At 46.7% G+C, this 20,714-nt stretch overlaps 1 protein-coding gene across 1 annotated transcript in view; it reads right to left on the reverse strand.

Moving 5' to 3' along the window:
* Window positions 1-3,551: 3,551 nt before the first annotated feature.
* Window positions 3,552-20,714, reverse strand: part of fmn2b (formin 2b) — a 174,414-nt gene continuing 157,251 nt past the window's right edge. Inside the window, exons 18-21 of the mRNA XM_056296803.1 lie at window positions 13,695-13,746; window positions 12,513-12,662; window positions 4,000-4,081; window positions 3,552-3,578 (exon numbers count right to left, since the gene is read on the reverse strand). Of these exons, the coding sequence (XP_056152778.1) occupies window positions 3,552-3,578; window positions 4,000-4,081; window positions 12,513-12,662; window positions 13,695-13,746 (311 nt within the window). The remainder of the gene's footprint in view (window positions 3,579-3,999; window positions 4,082-12,512; window positions 12,663-13,694; window positions 13,747-20,714) is intronic.

Genomic DNA, 20,714 nt, shown 5'->3' on the forward strand with positions numbered 1-20,714 from the left:
AGGAAAGAGCACCACAGATGTGATGTTTGCTTTGAGAATGTTGATGGAGAAGTATAGAGAAGGCCAGACGGAGTTACATTGTGTCTTTGTAGATTTAGAGAAAGCATACGACAGGGTGCCGAGAGAGGAGGTGTGGTATTGTATGAGGAAGTCAGGAGTTGCAGAGAAGTATGTAGGAGTGGTGGAGGAAATGTATGAGGGTGGTGTGACAGTGGTGAGGTGTGTGGTTGGAATGACAGATGGGTTCAAGGTGGAGGTGGGATTACATCAAGGATCAGCTCTGAGCCCTTTCTTGTTTGCAATGGTGATGGACAGGTTGACGGACGAGATCAGGCAGGAGTGTCTGTGGACTATGATGTTTGTGGATGACATTGTGATCTGTAGCGAGAGCAGGGTGCAGGTTGAGGAGAGCCTGGAGAGGTGGAGGTATGCACTGTAGAGAAGAGGAATGAAAGTCAGTAGGAGCAAGACGGAATACCTATGTGTGAATGAGAGGGAGGACAGTGGAATGGTCAGGATGCAAGGAGTGGAGGTGATGAAGGTGTATGAGAGTAAATACTTGGGGTCAACTGTACAAAGTAACAGGGAGTGTAGAAGAGAGGTGAAGAAGAAAGCTGTCAGAGAAGAGGAAAAGAGGAAGGCCAAAGAGGAGGTTTATGGATGTGGTGAGGGAGGACATGCAGGTGGCTGGTGTGACAGAGGAAGATACAGAGGACAGGAAGAGATGGAAATGGATGATCCAGTGTGGCGACCCCTAACGGGAGCAGCCAAAAGTACTAGTAGTGGTAGTAGTAGTAGTAGAAGTAGTAGTAGTAGTAGGTGTGATTTTCCAAATCTAACTGATGAGAATGACAAAGGCAAAATAGAGACATATGTCGGCCTAACAGAGGGAACATTCAAAAAGAGGTTTAATGCGCATGTGTAGCTTTAGAAACAACCGTTTAAAGAATGTCACATATTTAAGCCGTTATATTTGGTCATTGGCAGACAGAAACATTAATTATTCAACCAGCTGGAAAATCCTCTCAAAGAACAAAGCATATTAGCCCAGCAGTAAAGTGTGTAATCTATGTCTAACTGACACACATTTTATCATCTGCAAACCAGAAATGTCCACACTGAATAACAGGAATGAATTGGCCAGCAATGGCAGACATAGATATAAGCACCTATTTCGTAATTATAAATAAATCATGCCAACAGACAAGTACACCCCCCCCCCCCACTGGACCGTTAGTGAACACGTGTTTTTGAATGTAAGCACCACTCCCTTCCCCACTGGACGTTGTCCACATGATGTGCATGACGAGGTGATTAACGATATGCCCTCTCTCGTTTAACTTGATTGACAGCTGATGATTGCTTATGGCATGAAACAAGTTTGTACTGTCTCACAAAGTATTTAACTGAATACTTGAATCACTGGATTATACATATACACTATATGTACAAAAGTGTTGGGACACACCTCTTAATCATTTAATTCAGGTGTTTCATTCAGACCCATTGCCACAGGTGTATAAATCCAGCAGCGTGCCATGTAGTCTGCATTTACAAACATTTGTGAAAGAATGGGTCATTCTGAACAGCTCAGTGAATTCAAACGTGGTACTGTCATAGGATGCCACCTTTGCAATACTAAATCAGTTCGTGAAATTTCTTCCCTGCTAGATATTCCACGGTCAACTGTAAGTAGTATTATTTAAAAGTGGAAGCATTTAGGAACAACAGCAACTCAGCCTTGAAGTGGCAGACCACATAAAGTCACACAGCGGGGTCAACGAGTGCTGAGGCACATAGTGCGTAAAAGTCACCAACGCTGTGTTGACTCAATAACTGCAGAGTTCCAAACTTCCTCTGGCATTAACATCAGCACAAAAACTGTGTGCCGGGAGCTTCATGGAATGGGTTTCCATGGCTGAGCAGCTGCATGCAAGCCTTACATCACCAAGCACAATGCCAAGCGTCGGATGGAGTGGTGTAAAGCACGCTGCCACTGGACTCTGGAGCAGTGGAAACATGTTCTGTGGAGTGACGAATCACCCTTTTCTGTCTGGCAGTCTAATGGACGAGTCTGGGTTTGGCTGATGCCAGGAGAACGTTACCTGCCTGACTGCATCTTGCCAACTGTACAGTTTGGTGGAGGAGGGATAATGGTATGGGGTTGTTTTTCAGGGGTTGGGCTAGATCCCTTAGTTCCAGTGAAGGGAAATCTTAATGCTTCAGCATACCAAGACATTTTGGACAATTCTATGCTTCCTACTTTGTGGGAACAGTTTGGGAAGGGCCTATTTCTGTTCCTGCATGACTGTGCCCCATTGCACAAAGCACGGTCCATTAAGACATAGTTGGGTGAGTTCAGTGTACAAGAGCTTGACTGGCCTGCATAGAGCCCTGACCTGACCTCAACCCCACTGAACACATTTGGGATGAACTAGAACAGCGATTGCGAGCCAGGTCTTCTCGTCCAACATCAGTGCCTGACCTCACAAATGCTCTTCTAGATGAATGGGCAAAAATTCCCAGACACACTCCAAAATCTTGTGGAAAGCCTTCCCAGAAGAGTGGAAACTGTTATAGCTGCAAAGGAGGGACCAACTCCATATTAATGCCTATGGCTTTAGAATGGGATGTCATAAAAGCTCCTGTAGGTGTAATGGCCACGTGTCCCAATACTTTTGTCCATATATACGTATATCCAGTGATCCAAGTGTATTTATTATTATTATTTTGATCCTTGTTTGTTGAGCACGTTCCCTACCATTCAAGGTTTCATTTAATGAAGTTATATATATATATAGCATTTTTTTTCGGAAACCGTCAATGGTGTTGATAAATGTGCTCAACAAATGAGGAGCGGAATATCAATGTAGATGTAGAAAAAATGTTTAATACATTTACATAATGTTTGACAAATTTACATATTTTTTCCTACATCAACATTCATTTATATATATATATATAGTCTAGGTCAGTGGTTTTCAAATCAGTCCTCAGGGACCCACAGTACTGCTGATGTTCTGTTCTACCATGTGGTTAATTATGTTTACCTGTTGTGTCAGTTATTCCAGCCATCTAATTAGGGCAGTTCCCCTGACACTACAGGTGAACATAATTAACTGTTGGTTCCTGAGGGCTGGGTTGAAAAACACTGGTCAAGGTTATAGACTGCAGATCTGGTGCAAATGGCTTCTCTAGCTGCTCCATACTATTGGTAGATTTTGTTTTGGAGAATTGTGGTCACCTAAAGTATACAATACATGATTCCCGGTTGTGAGTCACTTGTTTGAGACAGACAAACCAGTCAAGCACAGCTCCCAGACCAAGGCACGATAGACCTGCTTGTGTCTCACATGGCTGGTGACTAGAAGGATGCAAGGCAACTGGGCCTTGAGGGTTAAGGGGGTTAAGTGTAGATTTATCTGCAGGTAGGTACATATAGTCCATACTTTTCTTGACTCCTAGCTGCTTCGCTTGATTTCTCTTCCTCTTCCACTCACTCCTGATGCACAAAATCAGGGAAGAAACATGCCTCAAAATCCAAGGAGTGCTCAGGTCTTCATGCCAAGCTTGGCTTTCTAGAAATCAAAGAGCAAAGAAGTCAAAGGAAATCACACATATCCAGACAAAGACGCAGACAGACAAAAAGACATAGATGTGAAGACATAGTGCATAGGTGAAGACATAGTGCTTACACAGTCGAAGTGAAAATTCAGTGAAAATAAAGTTACACATTTCTAACATTGATAACCTTTACACAAATGTAATGTTCCAGATCGTCAGGCCAATACCAGCTGGAGGCTAAGACAAGAGCTCTGTCCAGATGCACCTTAAGGAAAATTATTAATGAAGGGATGACTGTTACCTGTCCAGTTCCCTGCCCAGTGTTTCCTTTCCTATAACTAGCTTTATGTGAACCGGTCTGGTGTGCACAGACCCATCTCTATGACCTTGAAAATAAAATTACCCACGAAGATGGAAAGGATGAGATAAACGTACGATTCCTGAAGCGTGTTTGGGCTTGACACTGTAAGTGGCCTTCTCCTTGGCCTGTCGGAAGCATTCCTCTGCTACTTTTAACCTGGACAAGAACAAAACACACAAACAGCAGACAATTATTTTAAGTTCACCAACTCTATTAATATCCATCCATCCATCCATTCTCCAAGCCGCTTATCCAGCACTCAGGGTCGCGGGATGCTGGAACCTATCCCAGCAGTCATTGGGTGGCAGGCGGGGAGACACCCTGGACCCTATTAATATACAAATATTTTAAAAGGTATACAGTTTGTTTTATGTGGACTTTTCCATCTTTGGACTCTGCTCCATCATTCAGGGATACATCCCAGTGATACATAACTCGAGACCCAACGAGACCTACAAGGCTTTAAATCAAGTGTTTATTCATAAATGCATACTTTTCCAGTCCATATGGTAAAAATCCCTGCTGGAACAAAATAGTTTCACAGACATCAAAAACTACAGAAAGTGACCCTGTATGAAACTAGAAAAGAGCATACTGAAGGTTTAATAAGAAATGTGTCTGTGGGGGGCATTTAAGCATTTATTTGACATGATACTAGAAGTGGACAGGAAATACTGTCAGTACTGAACCACAGGCTAGGACTCATAATGCAGACTCAGTCTCAGTTCACAAAAATCAGTCCTTTTAATAAAAATGAGGTAGGTACACAGGTGATCAGATCGGCAGGCGAAAGGCGAGGTCAAAAAGGCAAAAACAGGTCAGAAAACTATAGGGCTCAAGAAACTTACACAAGGGAAAAATGCTGGAACGCTGTCACAAGGAACAAGACGAACTGGCACAGAAGGAAGGGAACACTAAGACTATATACTCTGGAGGAGGGGAGACAATGAGACACAGGTGAAACACATTAAGGCAGGGCAGGTAATCACACAGGAGGGAGACACATGAGGGCAGGAAGTAAAGGACCTGAAACAGGACAAGAGGTGAGTGTCAAAATGAAACAGGAAGTACAAGACAAAGAACACAGGGAGAAACAAAAAGATAACTTAACTATCCAGATGGGGTGTGACAGTACCCCCCCCCCTACGGCCGGCTCCAGACGGTCCAGGGTTGCCAGGGTGGGCCCGATGGAAGTACAGGATGAGGGAGGGGTCCAGGACATTGCTGGCTGAGACCCAGGAACGTTCCTCCGGGCCATATCCCTCCCAGTTGACCAGGTATTGGGAGCCCCAGCCCCGACACCGGATCGCCAGGAGCTTGCGGACAGTGTAAATGGGGCCACCATCGACTAACAGGGGCGGAGGAGGGGGCCTGGAGGCAGGGACCAGAGGGCTTCATATGGCCGGTTTGATATGACTCACGTGGAAGGATGGGTGGACTCTCATGGGTCTGTGGAGTTTGAGCTTGACAGCAACAGGGTTGATGACCTTGGAAATAGGGAATGGCCCCACAAACCTGGGAGCGAGTTTCCAAGACTCCACTCTGAGAAGCAGGTCTTTAGTGGATAGCCATACCCTCTGGCCGCTCCTGTAGGTGGGGGCAGGGATTCGCCATCGGTCAGCCGCCTTCTTGTAATGCTCGGAATTGCGGAGCAGGGTGCGTCGGGCCTGGGCCCAGGAGTGGCGACAGTGGTGAACCAGAGCCAGCACAGAGGGCACACTGACCTCCTTCTCCAGGGCAGGGAAGAGAGGAGGTTGATACCCATAGGCACACTGAAAGGGGGAGAGACCAGATTAGGAACATGGGAGAGAGTTGTGTGCATACTCAACCCAGGTGAGCTGACTGCTCCATGTGTTGGGGCTCTGGGAGGCGAGGCAACACAGGCTGGTATCCAGCTCCTGGCTCAGCCGCTCCGTCTGACCGTTGGTTTGGGGATGGTGGCCAGATGTTCCCAGGAGTGAACAGAAAGCCCGCCAGAACTCTGCCACAAACTGCGGGCCGCGGTCAGACACAATGTCCCTGGGGAAGCCATGGAGGCGAAAAACATGATGCAACATCACCTCAGCTGTCTCCTTGGCTGAGGGCAAGGGAACAAAATGAACCATCTTTGAAAATCTATCCACCACCGTGAGGATGGTGGTGTTACCTTTGGAAGGGGGGAGACCAGTCACAAAGTCCACAGAGATATCTGACCAGGGTCGATGTGGCACAGGGAGTGGGTGAAGCTGACCAGAAGCTGGGCGTCAGGAGACCTTACTGCGAGCACACAGGACAGGCTGCCACGTACTCTGTCACCTCCTTCTCCATGACCAGCCACCAGAACTGCTGTCTTATGACGAACATGGTCCTGCGTAATCCAGGGTGACAGGATAACCGGGGAGACTGGACCCAGTGGATGACCTGTGAATGCAAGACAGGAGGCACAAACAGCCGGTTCGGCGGACAGCCGGCCGGAGGTTGACAGTTCACATTGGCCTCGTTGACCCTTCTCTCAATGTCCCAAGTGACAGAACCCACAACACACGAGGGAGGAAGAATGGGGGTAGGATCTTTACAAGAGTTCTCAGAGGGAAACAAACGGGAGAGAGCATCAGGCTTTAAGTTCTTGGAGCCAGGGCGATAAGACAGGGTGAAATGGAACCGGTTGAAAAAGAGAGCCCACCTTGCCTGTCGAGAGTTGAGCCTCTTGGCCGTCCTCAAGTACTCAAGGTTTTTATGATCTGTCCAGATGAGAAAAGGCTGTTCGGCCCCCTCCAACAAGTGCCTCCACTCCTCCAATGCCACCTGGATGGCAAGCAGCTCACGGTTGCCAACTTCATAGTTTCTCTCAGAGGCCGACAGCTTGCAGGAAAGAAAGGCACAGGGGTGTAGCTTATTGTCCTTAGCCGACCTCTGAGAGAGAACAGCTCCCACCCCCACATCGGAGGCATCCACTTCCACCAAAAACTGCGGTTGAGGTCAGGCAATGTGAGGACAGTAGCTGAGGTGAAGCTGGTCTTCAGTCTCTGGAAGGCGAGCTCAGCCCAGGGGTTCCACTTGGAAGCTAGGCTTAGGAGAGGTCAGTGCATGAAGGGGGGCAGCAACAGAACTAAAGTTTCTGATGAACTTTCTGTAAAAGTTAGCAAACCCCAGGAATCGTTGAGCCTCCTTACGACTAGTGGGAGTGGGCCAATCCACAACGGCGCTAACCTTTTCTGGGTTCACCCCCCTCAGACACGATGAACCCCAGGAAGGACACGGAGGGCATGTGAAACTCACACTTCTCAGCTTTGACAAAGAGTTGGTGGTGGAGGAGGCGCTGGAGGACCCGCCGGACATGCTGAATATGAGTTTGCTCCTCAGGGGAGAAGATTAAGATGTCGTCCAGGTAAACAAAAACAAACTCATTGAGCATATCCCGGAGGACGTCGTTCACCAGGGCCTGAAAGACAGCTGGTTCATTGGTAAATCCAAACGGCATGACCCGGTACGTGTAATGACCACTGGGAGTGTTAAATGCTGTCTTCCATTCATCCCCCTCCCTTATTCTAACTAGGTGATAAGCATTCCTTAAGTCCAGTTTAGTGAAAACCTTAGCACCATTTAGTAGTTCAAAAGCAGTGGAAATTAAAGAGAGGGGGTAACTGTTGCGAACGGTGATCTCATTGAGTCCTCTGTAGTCAATGCAAGGCCACAGGGTTTTATCCTTTTTTTCAATGAAGAAGAATCCAGTGCCAGCGCAAGAGGAGGAAGGTCGAATAATCCCTGCAGCCAGGGATTCCTCAGCGTACTTTCTCATGGCCTGGGTTTCAGGAGCTGACAGGGAATACAGGGGACACTTGGGTGGTGAAGTTCCAGGGAGCAGGTCAATGGCGCAGTCATAGGCACGGTGTGGAGGCAAGGATGTTGCATGAGCCTTGCTAAAAACCTCCTTAAGGTCACGGTAGCAGACGGGAACCCGGGAAAGGTCGGGAAACTCTGAATCCAGGCTGGGGGAGTTCTGGGAGGTGTTAGGAGGTTGAAGCTCTGACAGGAAAGGTTGAGAGGGTGAGAAACAGTTCTTTGCACAAGTCTTTCCCCATGAAATTACCTGACCTGTTTCCCAGTCTAAATAGGGGTTGTGGAGTGTGAGCCAGGGGTATCCCAGGATAAGTGGCTGCTGAGGAGCTCGAAAGACATGAAAGCTGTTTCTTGCAGTGTGAGAGTCGGGAAAAGACAGGTGCAGTGACTGAGTGTGATTGGTGACCTTACATAATAGCCTGCCGTCCAGGGCACTGGCATCCAGGGGCTGGTTGAGGTGGAAGGTTTTGAGGCCCAGCTTCCTGGCTAGATCAAAGTCCATTAAGTTAGCATCTGGGCCGGAATCAACTAGGACTGGATGCTTAAAAGAAAACGCAGGGGAGATGAGAGACACTAGAGGTTGCAAACGAGAGGGATTAGAAACAGTCAAAGTACGGCTCACCAGTGCCCTCACCTTCACTGGCGAGCCCGGTCTTTTAACAGGCAGAAGGCGATGAAGTGGCCCAGTTGGCCACAGTAGATGCAGCGACCCTCTGAAACTCGTCGCTGGTGTTCCTCTGGGGTCAGGTGGGTTCGGCCAAGCTGCATAGGTTCCTCCGTGTCTGCGGGAGGCGCTGTGATAGAGTCAGCAGGAGGAGTGTGTTGCCAGGAGGAAAAAGAAGAGCTGCTGACCTGTTGCCTCCGCTGGAGCGGTGGGGACTGCAGGGTTTGGTTCCGCCTCTCTCTCTCTCATACAGACGCTTGTCAATCTTTATAGCCAGGGCTATAAGGGAATCCCGTTCTGCAGGTAGGTCCAGGGGCGCTAATTGGTCTTTGAGAGTGTTAGAAAGTCCATCAAGAAAAGCATCAAACAAGGTTAGCTGGTTCCAATCACTCTCTGCTGCTAGAGTGCAGAACTCTATGGCGTAATAAGAGACTCTCTTCTTACCCTGTCACAGTCTCACCAGGGCTCATGCTGCCTCCCGTCCAGGGGCTGTCTGGTGGAAGATCTGGGTGAAGGTCTTGGAGAACAGTGACAGTGAATTATAGACAGGTGATTTCTGACTCCACTCTGCCATCACCCAGGCCTCCGCTCTCCCAGTCAGGTGAGAAATAACATATGCAATCTTTGAGCGGTCAGAGGGGAAGGCAGCAGCCTGAAGCTCAAAATGCAAATCACACTGGGTTAGAAAAGCTCTGCAGTCACCTGTGTCTCCAGAGAAACGCTCTGGACTGGAAAGGTGGAGAGGCAGGGACGGAGTGGCAGGTGCTGGAGAAGCAGCATTGGACCCAGAACCAGTAGGTGCCACTGGTGTCGATTCGCCAGAGTCCAGCGGGTTCTGCATCTTCTGCATTTGGTCAAAGCGATGGTTGAGCTGGGATCCGAAAGCTGCCAAGAGGGACTCCTGATGGTCTGTCAGCTCATTCACTTCATGGCGAAGAAGACTGATCTGTTCATCTTGACTCTGGATCTTGTGAACCTGTGCCCGGAGCACAGAGCATACTTTATCTGAGTCCGCTGAGTCCATGTTATGGCCAGTTCGTACTGTCAGTACTGAAGCACAGGCTTGGACTCAAATCACAGACTCAGTCTCAGTACACAAAAATCAGTCCTTTTAATAAAAATGAGGTCAGTACACAGGTGATCAGAAAACAAGGCAACAGTGTCCAAATCGGCAGGCGAAAGGCGAGGTCAAAAAAAGGCAAAAAACAGGTCAGAAAACTATAGGGCTCAAGAAACTCACACAAGGAAAAAATGCTGGAACGCTGTCACAAGGAACAAGATGAACTGGCACAGAAGGAAGGGAACACTAAGACGATATACTCTGGAGGAGGGGAGACAATGAGACACAGGTGCAACACATTAAGGCAGGGCAGGTAATCACACAGGAGGGAGATATGAGGGCAGGAAGTAAAGGACCTGACACGAGACAAGAGGTGAGTATCAAAATGAAACAGGAAGTACAAGACAAAGAACACTGAGAAACAAAAGATAACTTAACTATCCAGATGGGGCGTGACATATACAGGGTGGAAATGTACAAGAAAATTCTAAGACCACATTCAAACCTGAGAAAACTGCAATCAGGCCTGAGCCTATATGACATGTGCATGCCTGGATATTGACTTGTATGGCCCCTAGGTGTCTAAGCTCAAAATGTCCCCCCAACCCACCCATACCCATATCGCCATGTGTGCATTATGCCACCCAACACTTTGTTTATCACAACCATCAGACAACAAATACAAATGAATGCACATTCTCTCTGTCTCTCTCTCTCTCTCTCTCTCTCTCTCTCTCTCTCTCTCTCTCTCTCGCTCTCTCTCTGTGTATCTCTCATTCTGTTTCTCTCTCTCTGTGTGAGTCTCTGTCTCTGTCTGTCTGTCTGTCTGTCTGTCTGTCTGTCTCTCTCTCAGCCTGTCCGCTGCAGTGCACCAAATGTAACATGTGCTTTATAGGTACAATGCGTACCTATAAAGCTAGTTATCTATCAAACTGTAAGGTGTAGTATGGCAGATGAAAAGTGCCAAAAACCTCTCAACCGACCAATCGGTCGACCAACCAAACATCATATCAACCGTCTTACTGACCATCTATTGGAACATGTTATAGACCACTTTAGAGTGGATGTCACGGTTATGTAACTGCAGTTGTGCGCGTATTGTGGAGGCTTGTAGGTTTGTTATGGTTTACAGTCCTTTCCAGATGGAGGGACAGGATAACTGCTGCACAATTAGAATAGAGAGAATCCATCCATTGGTGCAGCATCAGCAGTAATGCGAACATTGTACCGGACCATTGTGGTGAAGAGGGAGCTGAACCGGAAGGCAACACTTTCAATTTACCAGTCAATCTTCATTCCAACCCTCACCCATAGTCATGAGCTTTGGGTAGTGACTGAGAGGGTGAGATCACGGATACAAGCGGCTGAAATGAGTTTCCTCCATAGGGTGCCTGGGCTCAGCCTTAGAGATAGGGTGAGGAGTTCGGACATCCGGAGGGAGCTCGGATGGTCAATCCTACGCAAATTAAGATGTGGAAAAAATGACCAACTCTGTAATGTATTCGTATTCACCAGGCAGAAGGAGTATGATCACAGTGTTCACAATCAGCGCACTGAGCGGCTGTGGCATGACTTATGGTTATCAGTCTTGAACAACTACTACATTACTTTCCACCATCTGGACTCTTCTCTGCCTTCAATTTGTGATGATTCTCAGGATCAATGCAAATCCTGAGATTTCCCGCACACGTGGGATTGGCATCGACTTTCTTCTGAAGGAAGTCAATGTGTGTGGATTTCTGGACAGCTGTCACAAATAGCCACATTGTGTGACCAGGTAGACTTGATCTACACTATATGTACAAAAGTATTGGGACACCCCTCAAATTGAGGTGTTTCATTCAGACTCATTGCAAAAGGTGTATAAAATCAAGCAGCTAGCCATGCAGTCTGCTTTTACAAACATTTGTGAAAGAATGGGTCGTCTGAAGAGCTCAGTGAGTTCAAGCGTTGTACTGTCATAGGATGCCACCTTTGCAATAAGTCAGTTCGTGAAATTTCTTCCCTGCTACATATTCCACGGTCAATTGTAAGTGGTATTATTGAAAAGTGGAAGCGTTTAGGTAAAACAGGAACTCAGCCACCAAGTGACAGACCACATAAAGTCATAAAGCGGGGTCAGTGAGTGCTGAGGCGCACAGTGTGTAAAAGTCGCCAACGCTCTGTTGACTCAATAACTGCAGAGTTCCAAACTTCCTCTGGCATTAACATCAGCACAAAAACTGTGCGCCGGGAGCTTCATGGAATGGGTTTCCATGGCCGAGCAGCTGCATGCAAGCCTTACATCACCAAGCACAAAATGCCAAGTGTCGGATGGAGTGGTGTAAAGCACACTGCCGCTGGACTCTGGAGCGGTGGAAACGTGTTCTGTGGAGTGATGAATCACGCGTCTCTGTCTGGCAGTCTGATGGACGAGTCTTGGTTTGGCAGATGCCAGGAGAACGTTACCTGCCTGACTGCATTGTGCCAACTGTAAAGGTTGGTGGAGGAGAGATAATGGTATGGAGTTGTTTTTCAGGGGTTGGGCTAGGCCCCTTAGTTCCAGTGAAGGGAAATCTTAATGCTTCAGCATACCAAAACATTTTGGACAATTCTATGCTTCCAACATTGTGGGAACAGTTCGGGGAGGGCCCTTTTCTGTTCCAGCATGACTGTGCCCCAGTGCACAAAGCAAGGTCCATTAAGACATGGTTCAGTGAGTTCAGTGTACAAGAGCTTGACTGGCCCGCACAGAGCCCTGACCTCAACCCCAACTCAATTTTTCAAGGTTGAATATTAAAGCTAAGGTAAACCCACTTCCAACAACTTCAATGTGGAACAAGACCATGTAATTAATTGTGGATCATTTTACTCTTGCTAGGTCAAGTATCTCCTCCAAAAAAATGTTATCATGTTGAACCAAATCCTCATAGATGGTGTGAGCAGGTGAACTGAACCCTGATGAAGTTGACATGGGTAGAAGGAAAAAGCCTAAAATAACAAACAAGGCAAGGGGAAAAGAAAAAAAAATCTAAACTCAGAATCTAATGACAGCATTTGTGTACCTGTCCTGGAGAATATTCTTGTTCTCCTTCTTCCAGAGGTCCTTGAAGTCCGATGAAAACTCATGCCATATGGAGAAGAACGTGTGGGGAGAAACCTCCTTTTCTCCTGACTTAGCCTTCACAGAAAAGAACACTGTAAGCTCCAGGAACCTGGGCAGAGAGAATTATATTTTGTAGGTTAAATTTTATTATAAGCAATGTCTTCCCTCAATGAGTAGAAAATTGGCCATTTTGGGAATATCCAGATGTTTCAGATTTGTATCGGTCCAGCACAAGACAGGACACAAGGTCCTTATTCTTGGATCAGGTGTGGTTGGATTAGGTTTGGTTTGGTTTCCCATGGCACCATTTCAAATGAACCAAAATGTATCAACAGCATGTATCAACAACATGTATCAACAACATGTAATAAAATGTATCAACAAAATATATATGCAAAATGTATCAGTAACATGTATCAACAACATGTATCAACAGAATATATCTACAAAATGTATCAACAAAAGCTATGTGGGAGCCGTCACTGTTCATTGGTCAGAAATCTCGTAGGGTTGGTGAGTGGAAAAAGGACTTTGTTTTTCTTCTGGGATAGAAAAGCAAACAATCCTCTGAAAACTGAAAAAAAATTCTCTTACAAATTGAGCAAATCTCAAACTTTTAACACCTGACTTTTTATTAATTTACGATTATTTGCCACAAATTTGCATACTTTCTATACTTGCATAAAAAAACCTTACATGAAAAGTTCTCAGTCCAGAAATTGGGTATTCATTTCAACTCATTGGTTTTACGTCTTTATTCCTACATATTATTCTTCTATTACACTGAGCTTCTATTAGCCAAACATTTAATCAACAGAACCTCATTCAAAGCCCCCTCCAAACAGTATATGTTGTCTTGTCCTTGGACCTGATATCAATAGAACACAACTGTTCTTATACTGTACTAGGACACACAACATTGAAACCATATATTTTCAAGGTGTTTATTGTTGTTATGTACTATACTGACCTCATGACGATTTTTATTTCTAAATTAATCACAAATGTCTTCAGTGATCATTCAGAAGAAACATCAGGTCTAAGTGAGTCTTGCATTAATTTAAAGAGTGAAAAGAGCCAGTAACAGATTGCCTGGGAGCAATGATCCTGTGCGCAGATAAAGAATAGTGGTTTTACTTACGTTGTGTGTGTGGTGCTAAGCTGAACCTCCTGAGTCTCCAGTTCACTTTTAGCTGAGAAAAGAAAGGAAGTTGGTTAGTATGAAAAGACAGACATACAGAAATGGTTTGCTCCTGTTACACTGCTACCAGCTGTGGAAGCAAACATGCCCTGCAGCTCATTCCTGACAAGACAGAGGTCCTGGTTCATTCCTGACCAGACAGAGATCCTGGTTTATTCCTGACAAGACAGAGATCCTGGTTTATTCCTGACAAGACAGAGGTCCTGGTTTATTCCTGACCAGACAGAGATCCTGGTTTATTCCCGACAAGACAGAGATCCTGGTTTATTCCTGACAAGACAGAGGTCCTGGTTCATTCCTGACCAGACAGAGGTCCTGGTTCATTCCTGACCAGACAGAGATCCTGGTTTATTCCTGACAAGACAAAGGTCCTGGTTCATTCCCGACAAGACAAAGGTCCTGGTTCATCCCTGACAAGACAGAGGTTCTGGTTCATTCCTGGCAAGACAGAGATCCTGGTTTATTCCTGACAAGACAGAGGCCCTGGTTCATCCCTGACAAGACAGAGGTTCTGGTTCATTCCTGACAAGACAGAAGTCCTGGTTCATTCCTGACAAGACAGAGGTCTTGGTTCATTCCTGACAAGACAGAAGTCCTGGTTTATTCCTGACAAGACAGAGGTCTTGGTTCATTCCTGACAAGACAGAGGTCGTGGTTGTTTGTTCAGAGGCAGATCATCTATGCCCACCTAAACTCTCACTCTAAAACTGAGCAGGTCAGAAGCACAGATTTAATTTTTGAATCTGATCTTAATTTCTAATGTTGTGTTAACAGTCTCATTAAAAAGCTTTTCATTAATAAAAAAAATCCAAACTAAAAGGTTTCTCATCACAGACACTGAAAAACAAGTACATACCTTAATTTTGAGTAGCTTGGGTAATTGTGACATGATTGTGATGCTCTTTTTCCTGGCTGCAACTCATTCAAAATGATGTAGCCAGTTTTGAGAGGGACCAGTAAATGTGAGCACATCACACCTGGGTGATCCACAACTGTCTTTAAGATCCTACTGCTTGTTTGTAAAGCAGTAATTGGCCAAGAACCACAATATGAGCTAACCAGCCCTCGGAGGTCACCTGTCACTGGCCAGTAATTCACTCTCAGGGCAAAATAAAAAATAACCGGTGAAAACAATTTTAGTTATTATGCTGATGATAATGCTATTATGTTGTTGAAAATGTTTGGAGGGACAACTTACCCTATTGTTGTTGTTTTTTTTTTTGACCACATGGTACAAGAGGTCTAATCAGCTAAAGTGACCAAAAACACCCGTGCATGTGTCCTGGGTGTTTAATATGCAGGTGCATTATCTTTACCAGAAAACAAATGCTTAATGTCTTCTACACATGATCACCAGTAAAACTTCTTTGTGCGAGCTGAGCTGTTGCTTTCCTACCATAGTCAACGTTTCTGTTGTGAACCTGTTTGCTGCTGACCTTTTAAAGGATGTGCAAATGTGGTCAATTCAAATGTTATCTCTATGCACCAGTTGAACCATTGCTTTCTGCTGGCTGTCACATTGTTGCTGGGTTGGACATTGCAGACCACTCTTTAGATTTTCTGGTTTGCAGCTATTAAGTTGAAACTGTCAGAATCCGTAAGGTTAAAACTAAGATTTGAATGTCTGTAATAAATGCTTAGCAGTCAATGTTTGCAATGTAGCATTTTCATTGAAACAACACAGTGAATTTACACCAGCAGAGTTACAGCACCTTGCCCAGAAAAGGGAAACTGGGGCCCCTTCCTGGAGCCAGACCTGGGAAGGGAGCTCACCAGCGAGTGTCTGGTGGCCAGGCCTTGGCCCATGGGGCCTGGTTGGGCCCAGCCCAAAAAAACAACATGGAGCCACCATCCCATGGACCCACCACATGCAGGGATGAGCATTGGGGTAGGGTGCAATGCAGGCCGGGTGGCAAGCCAAGTCGAGGACCGGGGCGTGCCGACTTGGCCTGTGCCAAGGTAAATTGTGCCCCCCCCCCAAAAATGTTTTACCACCAGCCACCACTGCTGTCAACTGATCACCACCTGGTGGTGAGTTGGATCAGATGGCAGGGAAGTTCTGCTGGACAGACCTGGAAAACCCAAACGTGTAGTGAGGGTGAACTGGGAACGTCTGGCTGAGAACCCTGTCTGTGAGGTCTTCAACTCCTGCCTTCGGAAGAAGTTCTCGTGTATCCTGAGGGAGGCTGGGGACGTGGAGTCTGAGTGGACCATGTTCAAAGCCTCTATTGCAGATGCATCAGGCAGGAGTTGTGGTCATAAGGTCATCGGTGCCTGTTGAGGTGGCAACTAAGAACCCGCTGGTGGACACCGGCGGTGAGGGAAACCGTCAGGCTGAAGGAGTCCTTTCGGGCTTGGTTGGCCAAGGGGTCTCCTGAAGCAGCAGACAGGTATCAGGAGGCCAGAAGGGCTGCCGCTTCGGCGGTCATGGAAGCAAAAACTTGGGTGTGGGAGGAGTTCGGTGAGGCTATGGAGGAGGACTTTCAGTTGATCTCAAGGAAGTTCTGGCAACCATCTGGTGACTCAGGAAAGGGAAGCAGGGCTTGACTCAGGCTGTCTTAAGCCTGTAAGCGGAACTGTCGACCCAGACTGGGGATGTTGTCGAGCGGTGGAAAGAACACTTTGAGGAGCCCCTGAACCTGGCTAACACGTCCCCAGTGGAGGAGGTAGAGTCTGAAGACTCAGGCTAAGTCCCACTCATATCCCTAGCAGAAGCCTCTGAGGTAGTTAAGAAGCTCCTTGGTGGCAAGGTGCTGGGTGTGGATGAGATTTGCCCTGTGATGCTGAAGGCTGTGGACATTGTTGGGCTGTCTTGGCTAACACACCTCTTCAGTGTCGAGTGGAGGTTGAGGACAGTACCTGTGGAGGGTGGTGGTTCCCATATTTAAAAAGGGGGACCGAAGGGTGTGCTTCAATTATCGGTTATCATCTACTCAAGCACAAACTAGGAGCCATCGGGATGCTGCACCACTGAGCTGACAATGTCCCCACCGACACAGCAACCAGGGAAGGGGAGAAATCCCACATTAAACAGGCCCTGGAGAAGTGTTGTTATTGTAACTGGGCATTTGCCAAGCCAGAAAGATGCCCACACACTGCACCAGCCGATCGAAGAGAGGAGAAGGACAACAGCTGTCTCAGCGAAAACCTGTAGTAATTCCCTATATGGTGGGAGTGTCAGAACAGTTGAGATGTGTATTTTACTAACACCGCATCTTGGTTGCGTTCAAACCCCAAACAATGCTGCATCAGAATGTGGTCCACCCCAAGGATCAGGCTCCCCGGAACAAACAGAACAATATAGTGTACGCTGTTAACCAGTGGCGCCGGCAGCCTTAATCCTGTACGCACCATGCGTACATTTTTTAATGATTTTGTTCGGTTTTTTTTGCCACTCAAGCCGTTTGACGCAAATACATTTGAAGGCTGATGATTGGTGTTAACATCACTGGCTAATAGCGCACGGTGCGTACAGAATTACGGCAGCCGGCACCACTGCTGTTAAGTGCTGGGAGGATTCCCGTGATTTGTACATCGGGGAAACCAAACAGACTGGCGTCGTGGATGGCACAACACAGGAGAGCTAACACGTCAGGCCAGGACTCCACAGTCTACACCATCTACAGGCCAGGATGAGGATGTGCTCATCCTTGAACGATGGTTTGAACGGGACGTCAAAGAGGCCATCTATGTGAAGAGGGAACGAAAATCCCTGAACTAAGGAGAAAATGTTCATCATCTTACAATCCTGTGATTGCAGCTATTCCCCAATCCTCTTTGAATAGTACATGTGGCCATTATAACTACAATTAACGGTCACGCCATTTGCACATGAAACCGATCACCGGTTTCGGTTGTTATGCAACTGTGCTATTTATAAGGCTGGGGATACCTGAAGTCAGCTGAGACAGACAAAGTCACTTAGATGAGTGATGAAACGCTTATCCCACTAAACTTTGTGTCCAGATGAACTACATATACTGCATTCAAAGAAATGAACTTCATCCCAACCGTGAAGCATGTTGGTGGCAGTATTTTGGTTTGGGGCTGCTTCGCTGCCTCTGGATCAGGATGGCTTGCCATCATTGATGGTACAGTGAATTCTGGATTGTAACAGAAAATTCTACAGGAGATTGTCAAGGTGTCATTCCACGACCTGAAGCTCATCAGAAAGTGGGTCATGTAGAAAGACAACCTAAAATATACAAATCTGTCTTCTAATGTATAGTTAAAGCAGAAGAAATTTAATGTTCTGGAAGTGCCAAGTCATGGAAGGCACGGTGGCACAGTGGTTAGCACAGTTGCCTCACAGCAAGAAGGTACTGGGTTCGAGCCCCGGGGTAGTCCAACCTTAGGGGCTGTCCCGGGTCGTCCTCTGTGTGGAGTTTGAATGTTCTCCCCGTGTCTGCGTGGGTTTCCTCTGGGTGCTCCAGTTTCCTCCCACAGTTCAAAGACATGTAGATCAGGTGAATCGGCTGTACCACATTGTCCCTAGGTATGAATGTGTGTGTGTGTGTGTGTGTGTGTGTGTGTGGGCCCGCCCTGTGATGGTCTGGATAGGCTCCAGCATCCCTACGACCATGAGAGCAGGATGAGTGGTTTGGATAATGGATGGATGGAAAGAAGTGCCAAGTCAAATTCCAGACCTTTATCCATTAGAAATGTTGTGGAAGGGACCTGAAAGAGAGCAGTTCATGCAAGGAAGCCCACCAACATCACTGAGTTGAAGTTTTGTAAGGCGGAATAGGCCAAAATTCCTCCAAGCTGATCTGCAGGACTGGTCAACAGGTACGGGAAATGTTTGGCTGAAGTCATTGCTGCTCAAGAGGGTCACAGCAGTTACCAAAGTGAGGGTCACATACTTTTTCCAACAAAGATATTTGATGTTGGATAATGTTGCTCAATAATTTGATGAAATGGTGTATTTTTGTTTTATTTTTTTAATGGGGCTCTCTTTACCTAGTTTTAGGACTTAGATGAAGATAGGATCACAATGTACATCAAACCTATGGAAAAATATAGAAAATTCTAAAGGATTCACAAATTTCTAGCGCCATTATAAATATATTGTATCATACTGGTTTTATGGCCGTTGTATAACAAACATCTTTGTTTTCTGTTGTCCCTCCTGTACAAGAGGTTAACAATGATGCTATGAGAGAGAGGGGGGGGGGCTCTCAACGTGTTAAAATATAATTTTATCAGGATCAGCAGCAGCCTGTCATTGTAGATATTAATTTTATTACAGTGTGCTCCTTTTAAATCTTGCTATAATTTGAAGTTTTGGCTTCCTGAACAAATTCCATGATACAGTTTTAGCCAATGTTCACTCAAAATGCCCAGCTGAAACAAAGATATATGTATATATATATATATATATATATATATAAACTTTTAATACATGGCAGTACAAGCTTGTTTCGTGTGTCACGCACTCATCAGCTGCTAATGTGATTCAACAAAAAAAACACACAGTATACGCTGCCCCGCGTCACGCCACTAATTTCGGTGGACAGCAACTGTTGAGGTTTCACCGCCCCGAGCTGCCTCCCCGGCACGTTCAAGCCACTCCCCGAGCTCGGACGCGCCGGAAACATCCGAGCGCTCGGTTCGAACTCTGAGGACGCAAGCGCTGAACTGCGCTGCGCTGCACCAGGTGTTTGCCATCATCCATACCTGCGGCAATCAGGCAGCCCTCTACAAGAAGCCTCCCAGAACAAAAAGCCTCCCAGAGCAAGAAGCCTCCCAGAACAAGAAGCCTCCCAGAACAAGAAGCCTCCCAGAGCAAGAAGCCTCCAAGAACAAGAAGTCTCCCCGAACAAGAAGCCTCCCAGAGCAAGAAGCCTCCCAGAACAAGAAGCCTCCCAGAGCAAGAAGCCTCCCAGAGCAAGAAGTCTCTCAGAACAAGAAGTCTCCCAGAACAAGAAGTCTCTCAGAACAAGAAGCCTTCCAGAACAAGAAGCCTCCCAGAGCAAGAAGCCTCCCAGAACAAGAAGTCTCCCAGAACAAGAAGTCTCTCAGAACAAGAAGCCTCCCAGAGCAAGAAGCCTCCCAGAACAAGAAGTCTCCCAGAGCAAGAAGCCTCCCAGAACAAGAAGCCTCTCAGAACAAGAAGCCTCCCAGAACAAGAAGCCTCCCAGAGCAAGAAGTCTCTCAGAACAAGAAGTCTCCCAGAACAAGAAGCCTCCCAGAAAAAGAAGCCTCCCAGAACAAGAAGCCTCCCAGAGCAAGAAGCCTCCCAGAACAAGAAGTCTCCCAGAACAAGAAGCCTCCCAGAGCAAGAAGTCTCTCACAACAAGAAGCCTCCCAAAGCAAGAAGCCTCCCAGAACAAGAAGTCTCCCAGAGCAAGAAGCCCCCCAGAACAAGAAGCCTCTCAGAACAAGAAGCCTCCCAGAACAAGAAGCCTCCCAGAGCAAGAAGCCTCCCAGAACAAGAAGCCTCCCAGAGCAAGAAGTCTCCCAGAACAAGAAGTCTCCCAGAACAAAAAGCCTCCCAGAACAAGAAGCCTCCCAGAACAAGAAGTCTCTCAGAACAAGAAGCCTCCCAGAGCAAGAAGCCTCCCAGAACAAGAAGTCTCCCAGAGCAAGAAGCCTCCCAGAACAAGAAGCCTCTCAGAACAAGAAGCCTCCCAGAACAAGAAGCCTCCCAGAGCAAGAAGTCTCTCAGAACAAGAAGCCTCCCAGAACAAGAAGTCTCTCAGAACAAGAAGTCTCCCAGAACAAGAAGCCTCCCAGAACAAGAAGCCTCCCAGAGCAAGAAGTCTCCCAGAACAAGAAGCCTCCCAGAGCAAGAAGCCTCCCAGAGCAAGAAGTCTCTCAGAACAAGAAGTCTCCCAGAACAAGAAGCCTCCCAGAACAAGAAGCCTCCCAGAACAAGAAGCGTCTCAGAACAAGAAGTCTCCCAGAACAAGAAGCCTCCCAGAACAAGAAGCCTCCCAGAGCAAGAAGCCTCCCAGAACA

This window comes from Lampris incognitus, chromosome 17, assembly GCF_029633865.1.
Source record: "Lampris incognitus isolate fLamInc1 chromosome 17, fLamInc1.hap2, whole genome shotgun sequence".
NCBI classification, from domain to species: Eukaryota; Metazoa; Chordata; class Actinopteri; order Lampriformes; family Lampridae; genus Lampris; species Lampris incognitus.